This window comes from Eretmochelys imbricata, chromosome 1 (genome assembly GCF_965152235.1).
Source record: "Eretmochelys imbricata isolate rEreImb1 chromosome 1, rEreImb1.hap1, whole genome shotgun sequence".
NCBI classification, from domain to species: domain Eukaryota; kingdom Metazoa; phylum Chordata; order Testudines; family Cheloniidae; genus Eretmochelys; species Eretmochelys imbricata.
This window is the reverse complement of record NC_135572.1, coordinates 277,113,270-277,140,291: the sequence shown is the minus strand read 5'-3', so window position 1 is coordinate 277,140,291 and position 27,022 is coordinate 277,113,270. Positions and strand designations below refer to the sequence as shown.

General features: G+C 42.6%; 1 protein-coding gene across 8 annotated transcripts in view; it reads right to left on the bottom strand.

The window, feature by feature from the left end:
• NR2C1 (nuclear receptor subfamily 2 group C member 1) overlaps positions 1-27,022 on the bottom strand; it is a 97,189-nt gene that overhangs the window by 29,058 nt on the left and 41,109 nt on the right. For 5 of the 8 annotated variants that reach the window (XM_077832144.1, XM_077832162.1, XM_077832152.1 and 2 more), the window contains 7 exons: positions 26,813-26,920; positions 22,247-22,477; positions 18,644-18,725; positions 15,113-15,292; positions 13,180-13,327; positions 13,004-13,094; positions 2,696-2,880 (listed from right to left, as the gene is read on the bottom strand). In XM_077832144.1, the coding sequence (XP_077688270.1) occupies positions 2,696-2,880; positions 13,004-13,094; positions 13,180-13,327; positions 15,113-15,292; positions 18,644-18,725; positions 22,247-22,477; positions 26,813-26,920 (1,025 nt within the window). The remainder of the gene's footprint in view (positions 1-2,695; positions 2,881-13,003; positions 13,095-13,179; positions 13,328-15,112; positions 15,293-18,643; positions 18,726-22,246; positions 22,478-26,812; positions 26,921-27,022) is intronic. The other 3 variants (XM_077832186.1, XM_077832194.1, XM_077832201.1) reach the window with 2 other exon arrangements.

The window sequence follows — 27,022 nt, the reverse complement described above, 5'->3', positions numbered from 1 at the left end:
CTAGTCATAAGGCATCTCCAGCATCCTGTCAATCTACCAAATGCACATCCTGCACCAGCTCAGACAACAGTTAAATCTTTCCTTGCTGCGGTCCAGGTTCCCGGTATATGTCTTCACGAGCCAGGGAAGCAAAGAGGAGGGTAGGTCTCTGAGAGTCATAGTTGACATTTCAACCCCACCAACATGAATGTGCTAGTCCAGGAAAAGGTAGCTTTTTCAAAAAGGACTATCTATATTCCTAAAAATGTGAGGATTGTGCACCTTCCCTAACCATCCTATGTTAATGTCAGTAAAACATTCCCAGTGAACCACTAGTGCTTCTATAACCAGGGGAAAATATCCCTTTCCGTTTATGTATTCAGAAGTAAGGGCAGGGTTCCCAGAATCAGGATGTGTGTCCTGTCTATTACTGCCTCACCAGTTTGAGAAGCCCATTGTACTGAACCCATCTGTTATTTCCAGTATATTGCCCATAGTCATAATCCTGTGCATCAGAACATGCTTAATGGCCTTATACACCTGGAAGATGACAGCCCCCACCACAGACTTTCCTGCAGTAAACACCTAGCCCCACCAACTGATAGCAATCTGGGGTTGCAAGCTTCCATAGCGTCACAGCCCCCGTTTTTTCCACTGTTAAAGCAGCTCTCATTTGGTGTCTCTGTGCTGCAAAGCTGGGATGAGCTTGACACACAACTCCAGGAATGTGGCCTTCTGCATCCAAAAGCTCTGCAGCTACTGTGGATTGTCCCAGATTTGCATGACAATCCAATCCCACCACTTGGTGTTCATTTCATGGGCCCAGAAGCATCACTTCACCATGTGCAGCTGGTTAGTAAATACCTTCAGCAAACACATTTTCATTCACTGTCTGCATCATCCTCCCCTCAGTTTTCTCAATTTTATAGCTGCACACCTAGCTGCTGTGGTAGTTGTTGAAGATCACAGAAGAGTCAGGCGTCTGTCACTAAAATAGACATGAGAACTCTACTGATCTGTGCAGCATCCATGCTTCTGCCAGCAAGATGGCAGAAAGTCTGAAAACCAGCATGAGGAACTGAAAGTATTTTTAAAATGGCACAGAACAAGAAAACTATGGGATGGATCAGAAGGAATTGTGGAAACTTGGCCTCGAGCTCCCACAATTCCTTTAGAGTACTGGTATTCCACAACACTCTTCCAAAATATCCCAGAAGGCAGTGTGCTGATGGTAGCATGGGACACACTCAGATGCCAACCCACAATGCAAAGCACCTTTTGCTGATACAATCTCTCGCCATGAGGATGTACTGCACCGTTAAAGGCAGTCATGTGCGCAAGTGCTCTATTGAAATTGCCACGTTGGCAGCTGTATGCCAGCAGAAATGCTACCAGTAAAGCTTTCTAGTGTAGACATGGCCTTCGATCAAAGTTTCAATTTTACATTTGAAACTATTTTTCCTCTAATATGCATTATCTGAAGGGAAACTCCCTTTGATGACTTATGAGAAGGGACGATGTATTAAGTAAGGTCAAAGCTCTCCCATCTTGCTCATTAATATACACTATATAGAATGCAATTTAAAAAAAAAATATGTACAAGAACACTAAAGGGTACAAAGTTAGGCACTGAAAAGTGTAAGGAAATGTGAAGGTTGCCTGTGCCATCTTACTTCTATCCCCTTGTGCATTTGTACATTACAGTCTTCAAGCACATCATCATAAACTATTATATTCTCCAAACTCCTGTCTCATATGGTATACAGATTGAGGGCTCTATGAGGTTCCTATTGATGTCAATGGAAAGAGACACACCGACTTCAATGGGAATTAGATTAAGATACTGAAAGAGGTAGGTGTACATAAATTCTGCTTGCAATAACAGAGTCAATACAGAATAAAGCAAACTAAAGCCTAGGGGCCAGATCATCAGCTGTATTAATTGGAGCTAGACTAGTTTATCCAATGGATTTACTCCAAATTTACATTGGTGTAATACAGTAATTTTTGGCTCTGAGCGTACAGGATGGATAGTATGTAGTGAATTACTACTACCTTGGCTGCTGTTGGGTAAATGCTTGAGCTGAAGGGTTGGCAAGATTCTGCTGGAAGGATTAACTGGACCAGCACTGCTGTACTACCCGCTTATCCTACCTACACTAGCACTGAAAAGGTTCATATTAAAATCAATGCAAGCAAAGGATTTGTAAAATGTAATGAGTGAATGCCACTGTAATAATACTGAAAGGATCTATGAAGCACTTCTCTATGCACAGAAAGTATTTTATGTGCATTCCAAGGGACTGAAATGGAGTTGTCAGTGTTCAGCTGCCTGTGTAGATGGGACTCATGAACAATAAATTTTCCTATGTGGAACAAAGTACTAAAAGAGTATACAGTATATAATATGTGGACCAAGGCCTACTACTGATGATGATCATGGGAATATAAATCAGCCACCAAGGTTACATTTAAATTCTTTCCAAACACAAATATAATTTACTCATATTTATTTCTAAATGGAACTTTTCACTGCAAAATTTTACTCAGAACTCAATTAGCGTCTTCTGTATGGTTATTCTTCATCACAAGTTCTGTATGTTAATGTAATGATTTTTACTGAAGAACTGTCTGCATTGTTTGATTGTGTAAGCTTTGAGTGAGATTACCAAAAATAATTATATTTAAAAAATGTAAATATTGTAGTGTGCCTTACCTGGTAACATCACTACTTGCTTGCTCTTCTTGATGAAGTTCAGACAATGATGTATCTCCGTTGCTTAAACTTTCAATCATAGACAGCTCAGCACTACTTTGAGACATGTCTTTGGACTTACTGAGATTTGCTAATGATGTTACCACATTTGCCAGTGTGCTTAAATCCCCCTGACATGCCTCAACCTAGGGGAAAAAAAGGATAGCTTTAATCCTTTCACACTGACAGAACCTGACTTTGTAAAGGAAAAAATTCAGCTTTCACACTAACAAATAAAGACATGGGATTGCAAACAGAACCCATGAAAAGTAAGTGACTTTCAGGAACAGATTAATTAAAATGAAGAAATTAGAGGTTGCACATGTTAATTTTGAAACAATTTTTTCAAAAATGAACTTTTACCAGTAGTTGACATATTTTTATGGGAACAGTACTCCAAAAAGCAACAACAATTATGGAAAGACCCGCTGCTTTTAAATTATTCTTAATTGTGGCAGGGAGGGGATGGGGGACATGCACACTCACTAGTTTCTGTAGGCCAAGTTCATTGCATGCATCAGGAGCTCCTTGCATCCCTTCAGTTCCCCCCACAAGCTCCCTGTGTTCCATCCTCCCATCTCCCCCTATTTCTGGAAGTCCCTGCAACCACCCGTATGCTAGGGTCCCCCATTCCCCCGCCCCCGGCCAGGGTCTCTGGACGCCCCCCTATGACTCCCACCATTATTATAAAATTTCTTTCTGTCTGGGAGAAAAGTCATTAAGGGTGTCAACATGTTAAACTGTATTGGGAGGATTGGCAGAGCTGAGATGCGGGAATTGTTATGCTGGAAGGTGTTAATGGCTGCCATCAACCGGTTCTTTGATCTCTTGACAATTACAGAGGTGGTAAATTTCAGAGTAACAGCCGTGTTAGTCTGTATTCGCAAAAAGAAAAGGAGTACTTGTGGCACCTTAGAGACTAACCAATTTATTTGAGCATAAGCTTTCGAGAGCTACAGCTCACTTCATCGGATGGTAAAGCTGCTGCATCTGCTAACAAGATGCAAGGGGCTCTACATTTCCCCCATTTCCCTCTTCTAGTTTTTCGATTTTCACCAAAATCAATAGGATTTTGTTCATTGATGCCTAGAACATTCCCTGAAATGACTGGATGCGACATTCAAAAGTTACTGCATTGCACCCAAACAGAGAAATGCCATCAAGCTGAGTGAGAAAGTATATCTTGGGACCAACGCAGCTACAGCAACACAGCAAACATCCAGTTGAGTGTAAGACCTTGCTTCACTCGGCAAAATTATTGGTATTTTACACTGTTGAACTGCACAGTGACTAGGATTTCTCAGCTTTATAAATCCCATTTGTTTCTCTCACAATTTTTGTTTAAACTTCGTTCATTTTGAACAGCATTTCAATTTTCATAGTGTACACTACGGCCAAATTTTTCAGCACAACTGCAGAAAGCTTTGTTGAGACTTGCCTTTTGGTTTGTTTGCAGTGCTGTGGCAGCCATGTTGGTCCTAGGATATTAGGGATATTAGATACCCCAAGAGAATCTGCTTCAATAGCTGGTGGGGGGACACCCACTGACCACACACCCCTAGTTGTCACCTGCCTCCCAACACTGGAACCCATACAGGATTTCATTAAACAATAACTCAATGGTTTCTTGAACCCCCTCTTCTGGCCTTCAAACAATTCCCAAATGTCACCAAGCTCATCAGAAGCAAGCTCCCAACAGACGAGGACAAACACATTCAAAGCGGCACCAGACCCCACCAGAGCAACAGATGCAAAACCTCCACACATAGCTACACTGCTACGATAATCAATACTTCCCACAACACTCCTTACAAGATCCATGGGTCCTATATATGCCTATCACAATGTGTGTGGTATCCCTCATCTCGTGCACTAAATACCTGAACAACAACTATATGGGTGAAAGAGGAGGTTACTTACTTGTAACTGGAGGTTCTTCAAGATGGGTGGTCTCTATCTGTATTCCATTGAGGGTTTATGCATGAGCACCATGTGACCCGAGCCAGAGAATTTGAAAGTAGTAGCGTCCGTTGTTCTGCGCATGCACCCTTGCCTCACCTTATGGCTTCATCTGAGGTGATAAAGGGGGGGCATACCGACCATGTCTCCAGTTCCTTCTCCACCGCAAATCCAAGAGATCCGCAGCAGAGGGGAAGGAGGGCGGGAAGTGGAATCCAGATAAGGACTGCACAAAGAATCTCTAATTACAGGTAAGTAACCTCCTTTTCTTCTTTGAGTGATGGTCCCTATTGTATTCCACTGAGAGTGATTAACAAACAGTACCTCAGGGGTTCTCAAACTGGGGGTCGGCCTCCACCCCAAACCCTGCTTTGCCTCCAGCATTTATAATGGTGTTAAATATATTTAAAAGTGTTTGTAATTTATTAGGGGGTGTCACACTCAGAGGCTTCCTATGTGAAAGGGGTCACCAATACAAAAGTTTGAGAACCACTGCAGTACCTAAACTGGAGGAGGGTGCAAAGAGGAGGATGGAACGGTTTAGTGCAGGACAGCCGCACCAAATGAGGCATCCGTCGCAGAGTTCTGCACCAAAGTGTAATGCGAAGCGAAGGTATGTGGTGAACTCCACGTGACCACTCTACATATGTCTCAAAGCGGCACTTCATGGAGAGTGGCCATGGTTGAACCTGGGGCTCTTGTGGAATGGGCCCTCACCCCCAGGGGTGGAGGCAGTCCTGACAACTCATAACATAGTGTAATGCACCCCAAAATCCACTGGAAATTCTCTGTGTAGAGACTGCATGCCCCTTAACTCTCTCCATTACTGTGATAAACAATCTAGGAGATTTCCTGATCAGTCTTGTCCTCTGCAGTTAGAAGGTCAAAGCCTGATGGAGGTTGAGTGAGTGATGTTATTGTTCCTGTTCCGAGGCATGAGGCTTCAGAAAGAAAGCAGGTAAGTGGATGGGTTAATTCAGATGAAACTGGGATACAACTTTTGGTACAAACTTGAGATTGAAAAGAGGGACATAAAGCAAACCCAGTGGCTCAAAGGGTTGTTTCATTAGTGCTGATAGAACGAGGTTGAGGTCCCACTGGGGAGTGATAGGTTGTGCATGTGGGAAAGTTCAGATGAGATCTTTTCAATACCTAGCAGTCAATGAGTATGTAAATACACAGTGCCCTTCCATGGAGAGGGGTGGGCTGGAAGGTGCTAATCGCTGCTAGGTGGGTTTTGAGGGTGAGCCTCAATGTTTTTAAGGATAGGAGGTAATCCAAAAGAAGGGAAATCTCCACTTCCTCTGGGGAAAGCAGTTTCTGTTGGGCCCAGGAGGTGAAGCGGTTCTATTTGACTTGGTAGGAACCAAGATGTCACTTACTACGGTGTTGTGGAGTTTCCACTCATGATCAGACACAAATCTGCTGCTGAGAGAGTCTGCAATCACATTCTGAGTCCCCAGAAGATGGGCTGCAGAGAGCAGGATCTTGTGGGTGATGTGCCAATTCCACAGATTGACTACCTCCACACACAGAGTGGTTGACTTCCTGTCCCCTTCTTTGTTGACGTAATAAACAGTGATAGTGTTGTCCGACATGATGAGAATGTGATCGGAGCAGATGGATGGGAGAAATGTTTGGCATGCCTTCCTTACAGCCCGGAGTTTCAGAACGTTGATGTGCATCCTGGATTCCCAAGGAATCCATGTTCCTTGTGTCATGTGATCTCTCGTGCGCTCCCCACCCTACGAGGGACGCATCGGTGATGACTGTCCCATCCAGGGAGGATGGGAAAAAGGGGATCCCCACACAGACCTGTCATGGGTCCATCCACCACTGGAGGGATGAGAGTACCTCAGGGGGAAATGTCAGCATAAGGTCCCTGGTATGTCACATGGGTGAATAAACTCTTTTGGAGCTACATCTGGAGGCTGTGAAGGTGAAAGTGAGTGAAGACAGTGACATATGTGCATTATGTCATGTGGCCAAGGAGGGACAGGCAAGTCCTGGCTGGGACCAACGGACTGTTGACTTCTTGGGCGACAAGTTCTTGCAGAGTCGGAATCTGACCCTTGGTAGGTAAGTTCGTGCTGTGATTGAGCTGATGGAGGACTCCTGAAGTCTAGGGACTGTGTGGGAAACAAAGTTTATTTTTCAACATTGACGCTGACTCCGAGGAAGGAAAGGAGTCTCAAGAACATGGAGGTCGAGACTCGAGCTTCATCTCTGGATTGTGCTGCTAGTAGCCAGTCGTTGATATAGGGGAATATAAGGATCCCATAATGCCTGAGGTAGACCACCATGTCAGAAATAACTTTGATGAAGACCCTTGGAGCAATTGAGAGTCCAAATGGCAGGACCCTATACTGAAAATGCTGATAGCCTACCATGAACCTCAGTTATCGTCTGTGGGCCGGATAGATGTATATGTGAAAACAGGCATCCTGCATATCGAGAGGCATAAACCAGATGCCTTTTTCTAACAATGGGATGATGGCTGCTAAGGTGACCATACAAAACTTGGGTGTATGGATGGAGCGACCGAGATGATGGAGATCCAGGATTGGCCTCCACATGCCCTTCTTTTTGGGAATCAGGAAGTAAGCTGAATAGAACCCTGTCCCTTGACAGTCTGGAGGAACCTACTTTATCGCCCTTCTTTGTAGTAAGGAGTCCACTTCTAGGGCAATGATGCTGTCATGAAATTGGTCCTTGAGGAGCAATTGGGGAGGGGGTTGTGTATGAGGTAGTGATGAATTTGATCATATAACTATAATGGGTGACAGTTAGCATCCACTTGTCCATTGTTATTGCACTCCAAGCTGGTAGAAAGAGTGCTAGACAACTGCCAAAGGGGATGGTGTGGTTGATGGTTCCTCAGAAATATCTTTTCTGAGAGATTTGCATGTGTGAGGAGGAAGGCTGTGAAGGTGGACCTGGAGGGAGAGATCGTTGGGTCTCTCGGTGGTTTGTACAGCCTCCTGCGGAAAAACTGGATGTGGATGGTGGGAAGTAGAATTTATGCTTGGGTGCTGGTGGGTAGATATCAGCAAGTGAAGTGTGGTTCTTGACTCTTTGAGGATGTGGAGGGAATCGTCTGTTTTCTGATTAAAAAGGTGAAATTCATTGAAAGGGAGGTCCTCAGTGGTATTTTGTATCTCCCTGGGGAAGTCAGAGGAATGAAGCTACAATTCTCTTTGCATGACAATGCTTGTAGCCACTGAGCGGGAGGAAGTGTCTGCCGCCATAGGCACCGACTTACTCAGATCTCAGGGGGTGCTCGACCTCTGCTCCCCCCAAGGCCCTGCCCCCACCCCACCTCTTCCTGTCCCCTCCACACCCCCCCACAGCACCTCCTGAACGCCACTGAACAGCTGATTCTCAGTGGGTGGGAAGCGCTGGGAGGGAGGGGGAGAATCTGATTGGCGGGCGGCGCTGATCCATGGGGCTGCCAGTGGGTGCTGAGCACCCACCATTTTTTTTCTGTGGGTGCTCCAGCCCTGGAGCACCCCCGGAGTTGGCACCTATGCCCGCTGCTTCTACAGCTGATTGAAGCACTCTCCTTACCACCAGTTCCCCTTCCTCCAAGATCGATTGGAACCAGGCCCGATCTTGTTGTGACAGTTTCTCAGCAAAATCCTCCAGTTTGCTATAGTTTAAGAAGTCCTATTTGGCAAGCAATGCTTGATAGTTTGAAATCCTGAACTGGAGGCTTGCTGAGAAGACCTTGTGTCACAACCATTTGCCCTCCTTATCAGCCGGAGTGGAGCATGGGTGTTGCTATCTGGACCATTCCAGCCTGAATTACAAGGGAATTGAGTGGGGTGTGAGAAAAGAAACTCAATCTCATTAGCCAGTACTCAGTCTCCTTAGCCAGTACCCTTGGGGGTAGGCGTGCACATGGCCAGAATATGCCAAACTGTTTGAGCTGGCTGGAGGATGGCATTGTTGATTGGCAGGGCAACCCTACCTAGTACTGATGAGTGAAGGATGTCCAGGAGCTGTTGTTGTGTGTCCTGTACTTCCTCCAGGGGGATGTGAAGTTCACCCGCCATCCTACACAGGAGATCTTGGAATTAACAAAAGTCATCTGGGGGCAAGGAGAAAGCCAAAGTCACTGCAGTATCTTGGGAGAAAGACAGAAAGTGCTTCTGCTTCAGCAGTACTGTGGGAACCCGACTGAGCAGGTCTTCTTACATGATCAGTTCAGAGTACCTACTTGAGGGTGTTCTAGATGAGGGAGAGGTGAAGTCTCCCACACAGAATGGGTGGGTATTGGGGCCAGGATCCCCAGTAAGGCCAGCATGACAGATCTGGAGGGTGCTGTGGCAGCACCAGGGTGTGGGGAACCAGTCTCCTCTGCAGTTGGTGAGGAGGATACTGCCATGCTATAGATGGCCTCTTTGGGTATTCATAGCGGCGGTAAGGGATGGAGAGCCCCCATGCTTCAACTGAATCCTCCGAGGTTGAAAACTCGGATCCCGGTTCCATTGGCACTAATGTCAGAGCTGGTGGAAGTGTGTAGGCCACTGGAGGAGGTGGTGAAGGGTGCCTTGAATGCGATATGTCTTGGGTGGGAGATTTGGCCTCTAAAGGTGGAAGGCAGTAGAAGGCGTGGAGATCTTGGTTCTTTGAGGGCAAACAATTCCTGGGGCTCTGGCATTTTCTCTGACCTCTGTGGCATTAATGGTACCCTCTCCACAGCTGAAACTGGTGCTGGAGCAGTGGACTTTCCCAGGGCCAACAGGTCCATACCTTAAAGGAGGCAGACTTTGACTGTGTGTGGGGCGTGGTACCTGGTAGCGGCAAATCTGCCAGTTTGTGCGGTTTCTTGTCACATTTATGGATCTTGGAGCACACTGCTTCCCTGTGGCTGGAACTCGTGGAAGGAGCGTCCCCTTTCTTTGGTTTAGAAAAAGACTTACTGCCATGCTTATGTGCATGATTCCTGACCTCCCGGCCCCGGCACAGAGTCCACAGTGGTGGTACCGCCAGAGCTGAACTCAATCTCTGTAGCTGGAGATGCACTCCTGGATGTCTCAGGCCGACATACAAGGGGGATTCTCCGGCCTGGGTCTGATTGAGGTCTCACAGCGACTTCCATGAGATGCTTCTTGAGGCAGACACCCTGGATTTCTTGGGTATGGCTTGGGAAGGACTGGCAGACACTGCACCTGGATGAAATGTGGACTTCTCCCAAGCAGTAGAGGCAGCGTTGATATTCATCACTGATCAAGAAGGAACACAGGCAGGAGTTGCAGATTTTAAAGATTGGGGTCTTTGGCATTGTCCAGTACCTGTGTGTGCGTAGGTGTTTACAAGTAAACAGATTCCCTCAAAAGTCCCAAATCAACTTTAAATAACTACTAAAATGACTAAAAACTATGCAAAAACAGTAAAATGGCTAAATACTAAAAAAATTTAACTATATATAACTATACTCTTTTTAAAGGTGTGTCATATGCAAGAGAACACGAATAGTTCTGACCTGGACCACAAGGCAGTGAGAAGAACTGGAGATGTGGTCAGCACATCCCTGCCATTTATCAGCTCAACCGAAACCCTAAGGTGAGGCAAGGGTGCATGCGCGGACCAATAGACACTACCACTTTTAAATTCTCCGGCTCCAGATACATGGTGAGCGTGTGTAAATCATCAGTGGAATACAATAGAGACCATCACTTGAAGAAGAATGAGACAATTGCTATGCTCTCAAATGAGCTCACACAGAAAAATGAGAAAAGCAAAGAACCCTCGTATCACCCGTGGGTGAACACGTGTCATAAAATATGTTTGTATTGTGCCCATCACTGTGATCCTCGAGATAAATTACAGATTAATTGTAAAAGTGTAGCTAATAAATAACAATTATTGTCTCTACCACCATGAGTCACTGTTCAAATACCCATTGGCACTTGGGCTATGTAATTGAATATGATCTTTTCAGCATTTCATTTGTAAAACTTCCCTGGTATGTTCTGCAGTTTTGTAAGCCAATCAGAAGTAGATGGAGGATGTTTATGAAGAGGGAATGGATGAGAAGTCATGTCAGCCTAGGCATGCAGGGAAGCCATACCACTACAACAAGGTATACTTTCTTTTCACTTCTTGATTTTGCTGCTAAATAGCCCACAAGGTAGCCAGTAGCCGGCCAGAAAGCAACCTTTTCCTCATTAAAAATCACTTTAAGAAAAAGAGCATGCTTACCTGCAGGCAACAACAAAGCTGCCCTCTCAAGTATGCCACGTTTTATTTAATTACTTATTAATACTCTCATTTTCACTGATCTGTCTGTTAAGGGAAGAAACGTCTTTTGACTAGACCTTTGCCAGATGCAGCAAGCAGAGTAAAGTGCATGAGAACAGAATAAGGAAATTGGACATCAGTTGAAGAAAGAAAAAGGTGTTAGAGTAAATGAAGAAACCAACAGAACTCAGATGAAAGTGGGAACAGGTAAAAATCTGCCTGAAAAAATCCATGAGGAATAAGCATGTTGTTTAGTTATCTCTTATTAACTGAGTGAGTAAAGGGTTTGAATTGCTGCCTGACCTGTCTTTTGTTTAAGTTTAAGAAACAACTTCTTCTTTTTCCTTTATGCTGCTTTTCTTGGTGAGGGTCATGGCGGTGGCATGGAGAGTAGGGAAGACCAGACCTCCCTTTTCTCTACAACAGGTTCCAGCTCCTCCCGAGAAGTTTCCAGGCCAGTCAGGAGATATAATTCCTCCAGTGTGACCTGGGTCAGCCTCGGAGCCTCCTCCCCGTGGGACATGCCCTGTAGAATTCCAAAGGAAGCTTCCCAGAGGGCATCCTTATCAGGTGCCTGAACTGCCTCAGCTAGCTCCTCTTGATCTGGAGAAGTAGCGGCTTTACTCCGAGGCTCTCCCAAATAGCTGATCCCACCAGCCTGTTTCGGAGAGTAAGCCCAGCCTCCCTGTGGAGAAACCTAATTTCTGCCGCTTATGCCCGCGATCTCCTCCTTTCAGTCATTACCCAAAGTTATTGACTGTAGGTGAGGATGGGGACGTAGATCAACCTGTAAACAGAGAGCTTTGTCCAAGAACTCAGCTCTCGCTGTGCCACCACAGATTGGTATAGTGTCCGCATCACTGTGGCCGCAACATCAGTCCACTGGTTCATCTCACGCTCCTGCTTACCATCACTCGTGAACAAAACTCCTAGATACTTGAACTGTTCCATTAAGGGCAGCTACTCCCCCCTCACCTGGAGAGTGCTGATTCTCATCCCAACCGTTTCACACCCAGCAGCAAAACGTTCGAGTGCGCATTGGAAATCACAGTCTGAAGAAGCAAGAAGGACATCATCTGCAAACAGCAGAGATGCCACCTGTAGTGGATACACTCCACAGCTCAGCTGTGCCTTGACATCCTGTCCATGAAAATCATGAACAGGAGTGGGGACAAGATGCACCCTTGGTGGAGTCCAATGCCCCCCTTGAACAAACTCGCCTTAATGCCAAGAATACGATCACAACTCTCACTCTGAGAATAGAGGGACTGGATAGCATGCAAAAGCAGCATTGGCACCTCATACTCCCACAGCATTTCCCACAACACATCTTGGGGAACGCAGTTATATGCCTTCTCCACGTCTACAAAACAAAAATAGACCGGATTAGCAAACTACCACAACCCCTCGAATATCTGCGAGAGAGCAACAAGCTGGTCTGTTGTTTCACGACTGGGACAGAATCCACATTGTTCCTCCTGAATCTGAGGTTCAACTAACAGGTGTTATCTCCTCTCCAACACCCTGGCATAGGCTTTGCAAGGGAGGCAGAGGAGTGTGATCCCCCTATAGCTGGAACACACCCTCTGGCTTCCTTTCAGGACCACCACCCCGGTTTGCCAGTCCAAAGGTACTGCACCTGCCTTTCACACAACACTGAAGAGGCACATTAACTACAAGACCCAAACATTGTCCAGTGCTGTCAACATCTCTGGACGAATTTAAGAAACGATATTTCTTTTTCCACCCCAATGACTATGTTGTGAATTCTGAAACAGTACTTAGTTTTGTGAGAGTATACATGGATCAGGAAGAATACTACTACTAAAGGTATTTCTGAAATGCATTCAGATAGAGCCATAGCTACCTCGGTATGGTCACCCAACCTTATTTATATTTTCAAATAATCAGCACGTGAATGCAGAAATGTAATTAAAAATGCATGATTCAGAAACGCCATCCAAGAACACGTGTGTACGAAATATGTCTATGCAAGCTGGGGAATCACACCTCTAGCTTGTATGGTAGATGTAGCTGTAGTCTTTTATTCATGTCATCACATACCTTATCTGGTGTCATAAGCACAGTAGGCTCACTTTTTATTCCGGACTGATGAATATTTACAAACATTCCTGACTCTAGCAGTCCTGTTGATCTGAAGGGGGAAAAAAAGTACAAATTTTAGTCTTCTGATGTTTCTGAAATCAAGAAACTATTAGTCTGGAGCACTATTTACATACCTTGCTGTTTCATTGTCCGTTACAAAAGTTGGAGTTGCAGCAAGTGGGCTCCGCAGATCTTTTCGGATGTAGATCTTTTCTGTAGAAGCCGCACAGTTTGAAGATTTTTCTCGTGATACTTCAATTGGTTTCCTCTCGCACTGAACAGCTAACAAAATGATGTGTAACTATTAGGTGACAACCCAAAATTCACGAACAGTCAGATGGAGATATCACAAACAAGAGCGTTTAAGAAATTGTGTCCTGTTTTTCCAATTACTGCTGGAAAAGCTTGCAGTTTATATATTTGTGATTTTATATAGAAGCTATATTGAACAACAAAAGTGCATAAAAATCATTAGCTCTAACTCTGGATAAACACATTTGTTTTTATAGTTACTGAAATGGTGAAGGAGTCAAAGACTGAAGATCAAACATATAAAGGCCAATAATTTTAAATTTATGAAGAAATTAAAAGTGCCCCCTCGGGAGTTTTCACCTGTCTGGATCCTCATAGGGAGGCTTGTTTGCTTCATATTGTCGCAGTCTATCTCCTTTTGTCTGCTAAGCCCACATGCCCCCTCCCTGTTTGGGAAGGGGTCACAGTGTCTCCTTTTCATGCTCCCTCTGGAAATTTAATCCACAACTACTCAACTTCTTGGTTCCATGCCAACAAATATGGCATCATTAAAATAAACTGGAAAATATTCTACCACATGGGGAAATCTGACTCCAAACAACAAAGCCAACTGGAAACTTACTTACACAACTTCATTTTAAGAACTCAAAGGGAGAACTTCTCCTTATGAGGAAATAACTACTTATATACTTACAACAAATTTAGTTTTGTCACTGTAAAACCAAAACACGTACTAAAAATGTTTACGAGATGGAACTCCTTAAAATATGTAAGGTCTTATTCTCCACTCTGTTACATGAATTTTAAGATGGTGCAATTCCATTTACTTCAATGGAGTTACACAATGGAAGAGCGTGGTGACCGAGACCAGTAAACTGTAGGTTTAACCCAATGCATAATTAAAATAGGCTCAAATGCACCTGGCCACGTTAAAGCCATTTTTACCCCTAGGGCCTACAGCATTACATGCTACATATAAGTACGTAATGTTTAATACAAGTTTGGGATTCCATTTGTGGGACTATTTTAAGGTAAAAGGAAAAGGACTGCATTCCGATGAAGTGAGCTGTAGCTCACGAAAGCTTATGCTCAAATAAATTTGTTAGTCTCTAAGGTGCCACAAGTCCTCCTTTTCTTTTTGCGGATACAGACTAACATGGCTGCTACTCTGAAACCTGTCGTTTTAAGGTAGTGAGACCATAAAAGTCTCAAAAAGGAAGGATTAAAAAATAAACATGATCACATTAATCCATAACTTTTAAAATTACATTGTCTTCGGGCATGTACATGTTTAAAATCTGCCAGGACAAGGAAATTTCAAAAAAGAACTTAGATCTGCAAGAATTAAATTATATGTGCCTGCTAATCTCTGCCTGGGAGATACCTCCCTCTACTGGGCAAACTAGGCAGGGTGCAGAAACTGCTGCTACCATGACTGATGGATAAACTGACGGGAAGGTGGAGTTATTAAAAATTTCTTCAGCTGTTAAATTATAACCAGACAATTATCACAGGGATGCCTGCTGTCTAGGAACAACACTTTATCCTTATTTACTCTGTGCTGTGTGTTTTTAAGGTTATTTCAATCTTTGACAAACTACCAAAATTCAGAGTTTGAGTCACACTGGACTTTTACAATTCTTTAAGGAGAAGCTGATCTAAATATTTCATAACAGTAATGAAGGTAAAGCCCGATTTGCATGCATAAGTAACAGTATATTCTCCATAGCACAAACCTTTTCATGAATGCCTGCTATATTTTATATGCCTGAGATATATACCCTACCAGTTTTATAGATCTTAATTTATACTTACAGTCCTGTTTCATTCCAAATGCGATGCATCTCTGCAGTCTACAGTACTGACATCGGTTTCGATGATGTTTGTTAATGACACAGTCTTTTGCCCCTCGGCATGAATAAACTAAATTCTTTCGTATGCTTCTTTTAAAGAATCCCTTGCATCCCTCACATGTTACTGCTCCATAATGACGTCCTAGTTGAAGAACAGCATAAGTCAGGACATTAATTTTACAGTGTTAACAACATTTTCCCTCTTTTAAAAAGAAATTATATTTAGACAACTCAGAGAGTATGTATGACTTTACATTGACTTTTTTAAATGAGTTACAGATATGAAGATACTGCCAAGTGGCCAGAGAATCAAAACAGACAAGCAAACTAACCAAATCTCTGGTTTAAACAACTCACGCAAGATGACCATTTCCAAATGGGCCAGTGATAGTTTAACAACTCCTTGACTCCAGTGTCTTTGTTGCTAGCAATAGCAGACAAGCCCAAAAACTGGCTTCCCCCTCCCCAAGAGCATTAGGATGAGCTACTTTAGTTTCTTGAATTACACATACTTTACTAATTTTTCTCAGTGACCCTCAAATCAAGTTCTTTTATTGTCTATCATAGAATTTAGCAGCATAATTGCACGATTTAAAGATGACAGAAAGACTGCATATGTAAAGAGGAGACAGTATGTATTTAAGCATCTGATGACAATATCTGTTACTATTTCAAAACTATCGATTTTTGTTTTTTTGAATTGTGTTAAAGATAAAACCATAATTCTCTTTTATAATGAAAGTATTCAGTGATGCAAGTAAACAAAACATTTGCTAAATCAATCAAAAATTCAACATTTCCACAGCTTTTCTCATTGTGCTATTCTGTTCCTAAAATTCAGATTTTTCTTTTAAAATCATTATTTAAAACCTGCTTAGCTGAAAAAAATAAAAACAAGAATACTACATTTACAGATTAAGGCACTCTTGGTCATTTAGACACAGCTACTATACATACTGTTAATTTTATAATCCAGAACTAAAATCTAAAAAGCAAGGCCACACAGAAATGTTCAAAAATACATATTATGAAGGTATTATGGCTGCGCCTTTAATTAAGAAGGACAATTCACAGAAATCAATTTCAAATGTGGACTAATTCAAGGATAAACTTTAATTTTATAGGTACTTTACTCATTCTTTAGAGACTTCCATTCAGATGTCTAGACGAGATTTCCAGAGATTCTAACTTTTTTTCAGATCCCTCTAACATAACCATCTCAAATGTCTCTCACACACATGACATTTCATACAGAGTTTCACACTACAAATAAGGTAGTTTTAAAAATAAATACTTATAAATAAAATGGTTTATCATACTAGTTCTATTTTTTATTTTGGAGGGTGACAGTTTTGTTTTTTTGCAGAGTATTTCCACTCTTTGATACAGCCTCTCTGAGTCTCTAGACCAGAGGTGGGCAAACTACAGCCTGCGGGCCACATCCAGCCTGTGCGACCGTCCTGCCTGGCCCCTGAGCTTCTGGCCCAGGAGGCTAGCCCCCGGCCCCTCCCCTGCTGTTCCCTCTCTGCCGCAGCCTCAGCTCACTGCGCCGCTGGCACAATGCTCTGGGCGGCCGGGCAGCGCAGCTGCAGAGCCGCGGCCTGACCCGGTGCTCTTGGGGACGTGGCTGTACTGCCGCCAGCCATCGGTGCTCCAGGCAGTGCAGTAAGGGGGCAGGGAGCAGGGGGGGTTGGATAGAGGGCAGGGGAGTTCAGGGTGGTGGTCAGGGGGCGAGGGTGTGCATAGGGGTTGGGGTGGTCAGAGGGCGGGGAACAGGGAGGATTGAATGTGGGTGGGGGTCCTGGGGGGGCAGTCAGGAAGGAGAGGGGGGGTTGGATGGGGAGGCGGCGGGGGGCAGGAGTTCCGGGGACAGGGAGAAGGGGTGGCTGGATAGGGCAGGGGTCCTGGGGGAGCAATCAGGAATGAGAGGAAGGGTTGGATGGGGCGGCGGGGGGCAGTCAGGGGTGGGGAGGCTCCGGGGGCGGTCAGGGGACAGGGGGTGGTGGATGCAGCAGGAGTTCCGGGGACAGGAACCGTCAGGGGACGGGGGGGTTGGATGGAGTAGGAGTCCAGGGGGAATGTCAGGGGGCAAGAAGCAGGGGGGGGTCGGATTGGGCTTGGGGGCCGGGCCACGCGTGGCTGTTTGAGGAGGCACAGCCTCCCCTAACCAGCCCTCCGTACAATTTTGGAAACCCGATGTGGCCCTCAGGCCAAAAAGTTTGCCCACCCCTGCTCGAGACATTCTGCCTTGTCGCTCTCTCCCTGGTTCCCAAGCTAAGGACCTGAGCAGCCTCTTAACTCTAGCTGCCTCTCTGACACCCCCCTGCCCGCCGCATCCTTATCAATTCTCCTTTAGCCTCCCCTGCTCTGACAAATCAGACAGACTGCCAGACGGAGAAATGGCTTCCCTAGTGGAGCTAATTCTAGCTAATTCTAGCCAATTCTCACAGAAGTTAGGCTAAAATCTTCCCTTTCCATGTCCCCTTCCAGGGTGCAGAGAGAGAGAGGGGGGAAATTTGCAGTCAAACCATACTTGAGAAACAGGGCTTGCATCTCTACTAAAGAGAAGCTTCTCCCTTTAGTGAGCCTTTGGAGGTATGCCTGAGCGCAGTCCAACTCTGACAAACCCTGGAAAACATGCTGCTAGGCTTAACACATCCCAGAGAATCAGAGGGAAGCAAGGATAGGGAGAAGAGAGAGTTGGCACAGGATTGGGATAGGCAGCACAGCTCTCCACAGACTCCCTGGCCCCCAATGCACACTTGGCATTTGGTTCCCTACTTTCATTACCCCCTTCCATCTCTTCAGTCCCCAATACCGTTTCAAAGGGCATTTTTTTGGCTTTTCCCCTTTTATCTTAACATTCCATTTTGATAACACCCACACACCCTACCTTAGTGGAATTATAAAGTGTCCTTAGCGTTTGGGCAATTCCAAAAATGATGACTCAAACTGCTTAGCACAAAAAACTCATAAGAGCACTTTATAATACGTTTTTATGATCTTCCCTGATTGCGTCTGTTTTGTATTATAAACAGCTAGCACAGTTTTTCACAGATATCTTAAGTTTAAAATGAATAATAATAAAAATTCACTTAAAAGTAACAATGGACAAGTCCACTGTACAACATTTCTTTTACAAAAATGCCAGAATGGCCAGTCAATTAAGAATGCATTTGCAGCCAATCAAGTAATTTGATTGGTCAGTGTCTGTAGTTGTATAAAAATATAATACTGACCTGGATAGGCTTAAACTACATATGAAAATTGCTTTAAGTGGACTGTTTAAACAAATGCAAATTATTAAAGCTAAAATTAATAAATCCCATCTACACACAGTCCAACTACATTAGGTATGTCTTTATACTGTATCCACTTTTTATTTAAAAGTAACTAACCAGTGAAAAAAGTGTGTATTTAAAAAATTACGTTGTTTCTGAAGAATGAATAGCTTGAAACTGCTTTTAAAAAGTGGTCCTGCTGAAGAATTTACCTGATGCTTTGTCTCCACATACGACACAGAGATCAAATACTTTATTTAGGGTCTGTTCAGTGGAAGTGTTGTCAGTTAAAATCTGGAAGAAAGTACAAAATTATTTCACTTTTCTCTCTCTACCCTAAAAATATGAAAAATAAAAGCCAATCCCTCCCTTAAAATGCCTCTCTCTAAACTAAGGGCCCAATCCTGTGAAGCACCAAGTCCCCTCAATTACCATTTATGGCCCGAAGAGTTGACTGCATGTTATTGCCTGCTGCACCAATGCAGATCCCTATTCAGGATGGGTCCTAAACTTAACTATCAAAATCTTTTTTAAAAGTATTAAAACAAATCTTACCCAGAGAAGATTTTTGAAGAAAGCACTTATATTTTTGAAAACTACATTTGTCAAGCCTTCTGGTCATACAGGCATTCCAATCTTTCCTTAGCATTTTTTTCTTTCACTGTGCTCACAAGAGTGAACCAATGATTAAGTATTTTGAAAACACAATATATTTAATTGAATTACTCATTACCAAGAGGCACTAATGCCTCTAAACTGAGTAACTGTGATGTTATTACTGTAACTTGTCTTGCTTCACCCCAACCCCATCTGATATTTGTTACCCTCATTCACTATATCACGTCTAAAATTAGACTCATAGCAATAACACTTCAGGGTAGGAATCATACCTTTCTATTTCTTCTTTAAAAGATCTTTCGCGCTGAGATATTGTAAAAGTTATAAATAATAATAAAGCACTGCTTGCAATTAAAAAGGACAATATGATTGCACAACTAGGAATCATTTTAACAATCTCACAATGCAAAGCAGGAATGAAAGAATTGATATTCCCATTAAAAGCACTGGAAATTAGAAGCACTTTTGAAACTTCCCATTTCCTGATAAGAATGTTGATTCTTTTAGTCCTGCTTCACATAATCAAAACAGGGGCTCTGAAGATAAATATAATTAAGAAAAGCTCTACTGAGGAAGGTGATAGTCCTATTCTATGAAGAGAAATAATGAAAATGTTAAAAGAATTTCTAAAAAGTGCTTTGAAAATTCTCTCCCTCTCAGACTCCCCATAAGTAAATGTTTATTTAGCAACAGCATCTAAGATATTACCTCTAATCTTTTACTGCTATTACACATCACTGAAGTTTCTTTTAATTTAACAACAACATTCTTCAAGAAAAAGTTGGCTCAATGACAAAACATCACTGGTTTATTAATTTCTCATTTCACCTCATCTGTTATTATTATTTAGAGCTATAATTGTGCATGGAATTATACATAACATAAAAGAAATTCCTTAAGTCCTTCTGTAGACAAAATCTGCACTGATGTCATAAAGAGTTTTGATTACGAAAAGGACTCCAGAATTTGGCCCAAGAGGAGGGAAAGTCCCTGCTCAAAAGAGCTGAAAATTTTCCTTGGACAAACATGACACTCAGAACAAGAGTTGCCATTCAAGAAGATGCAGAGCCACTACTGATGAAACAATTAATCAAGGAAGGCGTTCCACAATATGTGGATTTAAAGGAAGGATTTGAAAGAGGAACAGTGTGCGTGCGCACAGGAAATGGAAGCCTGCTTCAAATGAAGGTGTAAAATAACAACTGTGCAAAACTGCAAACGGGAGGAGCAGTTAGAAAAGATATGAGAGAACATGACGAGTATCTAGAATTAAATGAAAGCCCCATGTCCAGTGAATGGAAAATTAAAAGCTAGCTTCCCATTAAAAGGTAGTTACTGCACATTTCACTAAGGGCTTGTCTATATGATGCATTAGTATGCACCAGCTGGGATGTAAATTATACTGTGCACAGCTTGTCGCACAGTAATTGGCGCACATGGACCCTACTGGTATGCACTAAAAATTCCATAGCGTGCACGAATGCAGTATTATTTGAAACAGAACCACATCAGCTCACACTAGGGAACTTCTAATGTGTGCCAGCAGGGTCCACATGGGTCCGTCAGTGTGTGACACACTGATGCCCACTAGAATTTATACCCCAGTTGGTATGCACTAATGTACAGTGTAGACCAGCCCTAACAGAAAATGACAGAGAAATGCATATACTCCATAGGCCTTACATGTTTGCTTGTGAAAGCATTAAAATTATAAAATATTCTTTCCACTGCCTCCCCAATTCTTTTGGTCTGTATAAGCCACACAATTAGATCCCATCTTTATGTCCCCTTTCCATACTACCCATACAACTAGATCATGTTCCCTAATCCAGTCTGACATTCCTCCACCTTCTTATCTTTTCAATCCCACTGTGGTGTAACAAAGCAAGGCCCTGGTGCAAGAATAGTAATGGGGCCCCCTTCCAGATTCTAAAATCGGAAATTTTTCTTACCCTCAACCTACTCTAGTGCCTCCCACAACTCAACCTACTACCACCAACATCCCCACTCACCCCCAACCCTTCCCCCTGCAGCCCCTTTACACTCCCCACTCACCCAAAGCCCCCCCAGCCCCTCACCCCAGTGACCTTCCTGGCCACTCACCAGCACCCACTGCCCACCCCCAGCTCTGTGCTCTGTTTCCATCCCAGGCTACTCCCGATCCTAGCCGCCCATTAGCTCTGCTGGCTCCCATTGCCCACCCTGCATTCACATGGCATAGGCCAAATTTGAGCAATGAGTGACATTACGACCTGGTACACAGGGTAGCAGCGCCACTCAAATGTGGCCTGGCCACCCCTTTGTCATGAAGGAGGGGCGGCCAGACCAAACCTGAGTCGCGCTGCATCCCCATGTATTACACTGCAACGCTAATCAGATTTGGCCTTGTTGCCCTTCCATCAGATGGAAGGTTGGCATAGCCAAATTTGAGTGAGTGGCATTGCAAACCTGTGCATCAGCTAAAGTGTGGGAGCATCACTTGTCTGGTTGAACCCCCATAACCTCGTGGGTCTGGCTGTGACTGCACCACTTATACCACTGTAGCTATGCCACTGAAATCCCTTCTCAAACTGTTTCATGCTGGAATCACTTTAAACCTTATCTAACTGACACTTACCCTTGTTGAGGTTTACTTTAAAAAAAAAAAATACAAAAAATGACAGCAAAACACACGCTGAAGTTCACCACATAATCTCAATAACACTCTCTCCTACCCTTCCCACCTCCTTTGTCTACATGTTGTCTAAGTTAACAATTATTTACTCAGTTAAAAAATAGTTACAATGGCAAATAAAAATGGAAGCAAGAGGAATGAAATATTAAGTAGTAAAGGCAAGGGAGAAAATGGTATTCAAATGATATTTTAAAACAGATGGAGAGTCAATGAGGCAGAAATACAAAAAGGCTATCCCAAGAGCTGTGACAAGAAGGTTCTGGCTTGAACATTACAAATAAAACTACGCATTTATATTTTTTTATATCCTGGCTCATGAAATACAAATTCAAAAATAATAACTTTCAAGGAACAAATCATTTTCTTCATTGTTTCTAAACAACAACTCCAAGTCTTGCTATCAGGGAAATGTAAACAGCAAGAATACTGAAAATATAGAACCAGCACAGAAAATATTTGGAAAGAAAAACATCTCTTTCTATCCCATCTGAATTAATATTATGAAATAAAGTGGATCCTCTACCTGGATGTGTTGTGCAGATAAATCGGGGGATGCAAAAAACAGTTGGTTGACACCTGCAGCATCTGGAGTTGTTAGGAAAACCTTTCCTGGAGTGGAATCTTGTCTGGCAAGGATCACCTTGCTTGGGGTAGAGCCATCATGATTTGTTAAGATGAACTGCTTGCCTGCTGTGCTCTGATCAAGTGCAGTAACAATCTGAATCTTCTGGCCCGTCTGCTGATCTGTGACAATCTGATAATACATTTATCTCAAATTGTTATGGTCTTTCAAGATCATGTTTTTTTAGCACCCCTTCTTGCACCATCATAGTCAATGGGAGTTTTGCCTTTGACTTCTGTGGTTGCAGGACTGGGCCTCTTAATGAGTTAAATTCAAGCAAAAACCCTGAATCTAAAAAACCCCAAACTGTAACAGTGTTTGAACTCTGAACCTGAATACACATTCAAATTTTGCAAGTGGCCCATATTTTTACAGAGGGCCAAACAAAAACCTCAGATCCTAACAGCTATGAATTATGAAGTGTTCAAAATATGGATATAAATGTTGAGGCTCAATCCCTAGTTCTCTGAAGTGCTGAGCTCCCTCCTAATTCAATGGGAGCTGAGAACACAGCATGCCACAAAGTGATACTCAGCACCTCACAGGTTTAGGTCCTTAATGAGTTACCTTCATTGCCTAATCCCAGGTTGTACACTTCAGTGCTGACTTTATTAATTTAGAATAATAAGGGCAAGGAACTATTTTATTTCAATTGAATATATTAGTTTAATACTTTTACAACCACAAACAGAAAAATTAAACTGAAGCAGGAGAACAGAACACTAACCCTTCTCTTTGCCACCTTTTTTTCTTTGTTTGACAAACAAAAACAACTTCTTTTGCTTTATTCTTCATTTGACAATCAAGAACAGATCAACAGCATCATTACGACATTTCTTTCCTATTTTTAAATAAAGACTGTAGTACAGCCTCACTGACTTGCCCTTAGCTAAACTGCATAGTTTATCATCTTCTGACAAACTTGGTAATACCCTTTCTTCATTTTATATATATAAATACAAATTTTACACTTTTAAACATCCCCATTTTTCACTCTCCACAAGGCTATGTGATGCTGGGGGACATCCACCTGTGCCATGTAATATTGAGCAGAGTGCACAGGAGTAGAGAAGAACAACATGGGCTCCCTGATCTATAGCCTTGTACATGAAGGCTATGCATAGACACAGCTAGCTAAATACAGCTTGACTGTAAACCTTTAAAACTTTAGATACAGTAAAATACCACTGAATTCTAAAGAAAAAGCTAATTCAACAACCCACTAAATTCAAAACACTAATTTGCAAATCTGGGCAGGATTAACGTTGTTTTTCAAATATGTATATCATGTTAATTTAAGAGATTGAGTGTATTTGAATATTTACCTACCTTACCTTCATAGTTTATTTCCATACTTTTAATAGGTGCAAGTGTGTCTGGTGGCGTAAGGGGTGTGGTAGGTAATGGGGAAGTTTTCATTTTGTTATCAAAATCTGCAATGTTCCTCAATTCTTACACAGTAATAAACAACTTAAAATTTACAAAAGCTGCCTTAATATTGCTAGGATTTTATTATTGTTGTAAAATATACTACAGCATTATTTCTGCAGTGCGCAAAAGTGTGGCAGGCACTTTACACTACTAAGTACATTTATTAGTATCCTATAAAAGCATCATCATAAAGAATTACAGTTGACAAATAAACGAACAGAAGTGCATTTTATGATGCATGTTTGCTTTTTTCCTCTATTTTTGTTACCAACTTGCTAACTCACAAATTACTTTTTATTGTGAATATGGCCCCAATTCTTCAATAGGGCTCCCAGACAGATCTCACTGCATGATCAGTACTTTAATAGAGTTCTACCATGTTACTTTAATGTCTACACAAGAACACTAAGTCTACAAAAAAGCTCCCCTCCGCAAACCCTACTCCTTGAAATGAAAAATGCATTATACAAAAGGACAATTTTAATAATGAAAAGTGCCATTCCCACAACTTATTCTATGTGGGATCCTTGCAACTGCATAGAACTCGAGTGAAGTCAATGATGCTCTGCTTCGGTGCAGGGGACCATCCTGGCAGAACAATATGCAGTATCATGACCTGAACATCTAGTAACCAGAATAAAGCCTTAACACACTAGTCCTCTAACGTTAATTTGTTAGAGTTCAATAACAACATATTTCTTAATTATTTGAAACTGAACTTTGCCATTGTATTTATTTGATTAAATATGGAAATTATTCATTGTTTTATGTTTAAAATATATGTTTTCTCATGTAATGTTTAATTTACACATCTCTGGTATTCCAGGCTAAATTTCTCTTGGCTGCTTTTTATATCCTCAAGCTGCTTTTTAACAATATTTTCTCTTTGGAGACCTTGGATTCCATTTGGACAGTAATTGAACCTATCTGTGAAACTGCCCTATGAAAAAACTAGTGACATACATCAGTCATTCAACGTGCCTGTTTTAGGAAATAATGTGTTCAAATGTAAAGGATTATTTCAATACAATTTATTTTATTTTGACATAATATTTACAGAGCTGGTTGGGAACCACAGGAAATTCTGACAATTAAAAAAAAAAATTTCTGAAGTTTCTCACAAAATGAACATTTTGAAACATTTCAGTTTGGGACAATCAAAACATTTCATTTCCATAGTGTTTCCAGGGTGTAAAAACATTATTTAGATTTTTATATTGTATTAAATTATTTCATATAAAATATATATAATATAAAAGTAAAACCGAAACAAATCAAACCGAAAAAGTCAAAACAAAACATTTGAACTTTTGCCTGTTGATTTTATCAAAATTTGACACTTTCCTGCAGAACATGACAATTTCAACAAAACTTCATTTCTCAACGGAAAAAAAACTACTTTCAACCAGCTCCAATTATTTATTACTGATTATTGTTTATACTGCTGTAATGCCTAGAGACTCCAGCATGCTAGGTACTTTACAAACATATAGCAGAGACAGTCCTTGCTCCAAAGAGTTTACAGTCTAATTAGAGATAAGATGCAACAAGTGAGAGTGACAAACCAGAGAAAGGAAGCGGTGACGGAGACAGAAAAAGAACATCACCCAGCTACACTAGATAGCTACTATATAATTTGAAGGTTCCAGAAAATACTTAACTTTTTTAAACACAACCCTCCTCTCCCCCCGCCAACCCCGGCAAGCCCCCAACATGACACGCAACCAAGCTTCTACTGGCTGACTGATTTATTGGAGGCATAACTCATTCCTACAAAGTGTGGCTCTCCGGTCCTCTCTAGTTAAGGCTACGTTTTACACATGGGTATTTTTAGTAAACATCACAGACAGGTCACGGGCAGTAAACAAAACTTCACAGCCCATGACCTGTCCATGACTTTTACTATACACCCCTGACTAAAACTTGGGGGGAGGGGAGGGGTGGCTCGGGGATGCACCACAGGTGCTGGGAGGGACACAGCTGGGGTGAGCGCCATGGGTGCTCGGGGGGGGGGGAGGGGGGGTGGGCTGATGAGGCTGGGGCAGGCTCCCTACCTGGCTCCTGAGCAACACGTGCAGCCTCTGCTCTACCCCAAGCCCCGGTTCTGCAGCTCCCATTGGCTGGGAACCGCAGCCAGTGGAAGCTGCGGGGGTGGTGCCTGCCAGCAGAGGCAGCACGTGCAACTAGGAGCTGAGGGAGGGGAGCCTCCCACTCAGGTAAGCACCGCCCCTCACCCCAATCCCTAGCCTTGAAGGCCCCCGCCAAAACTCCTGCTGCTGGGGTGGGGGGAGACTGCCCCAGCAGCAGCCGGTGAGCGTGGCCTGCTAACCCTGAATGGAGCCTCAATTCTGGCGGGGGGGGACCATGTCATATGGACACACTATCAGGTATTCTACTGGGGTGGAGGATTTTTCTCAGTGTAACCAACAAAAAAATTCCCTACCAATATGCTTTAACAAGTGGGCCAACAACACATTTTCATGGTGTACTGATAATATAAAGAAAAATATATTTCTTGCTATGATCTACAAGTATTTTCCAAAGATACACCACAAAGCCTTTCAAACGTATATGCTGAATTACCAAATGTAAAAATAACTCAGCCTTTTAACAGTGTTACTACATTATGCCTTGTAACAGCCTGAACCACCTCTTTGGTGTTCAACAGGTAAACTCTTGGAGTAGAAACTGGGTACCTTTTTTTCTTTTTTTTAAAAACACAGAATAGACCTCGTAGCCAGCTTTGACTCCAACCATATCATTTCAGTTACTGGCTGAAGGAGACTATGAGTGACACACAAGGCACTGTGTAAGTGCTTCTTATGCAGGTCTTCATCTCAGAAAGCAAGAAACAATGTGAAGCCCCACCCCTATTGTCCTACAGCTCCACTAGACAAAGGAGGAGTCTCTGCCTCCAAGGTAAAATTTTCACATTTTAGAAAAGATTATTAAGCGTTCACAAAAGGAAGGGTGCACAAAAACAGGCAGAGTAAAGTAGTTCACAGATTCTTTCAAAATATTTTAGTTTAAACATACTTGTATGCGTTGTGGTAAAGAGAGACCTGAATCCGCTGGGACAATTTGTATTCTTTGTGCTGTCCCATCCATTAGTGTTTGAGTAACAGTTCCTTGGGAATGCGCAATCTAGAAACAAACAAATAAATAATTGGAATGACAGCTATGTGAAAATACTGCTGTACCACATTAATTAAGGTTTGACCAGCTTCAGATGTGTCAGCAAAATAT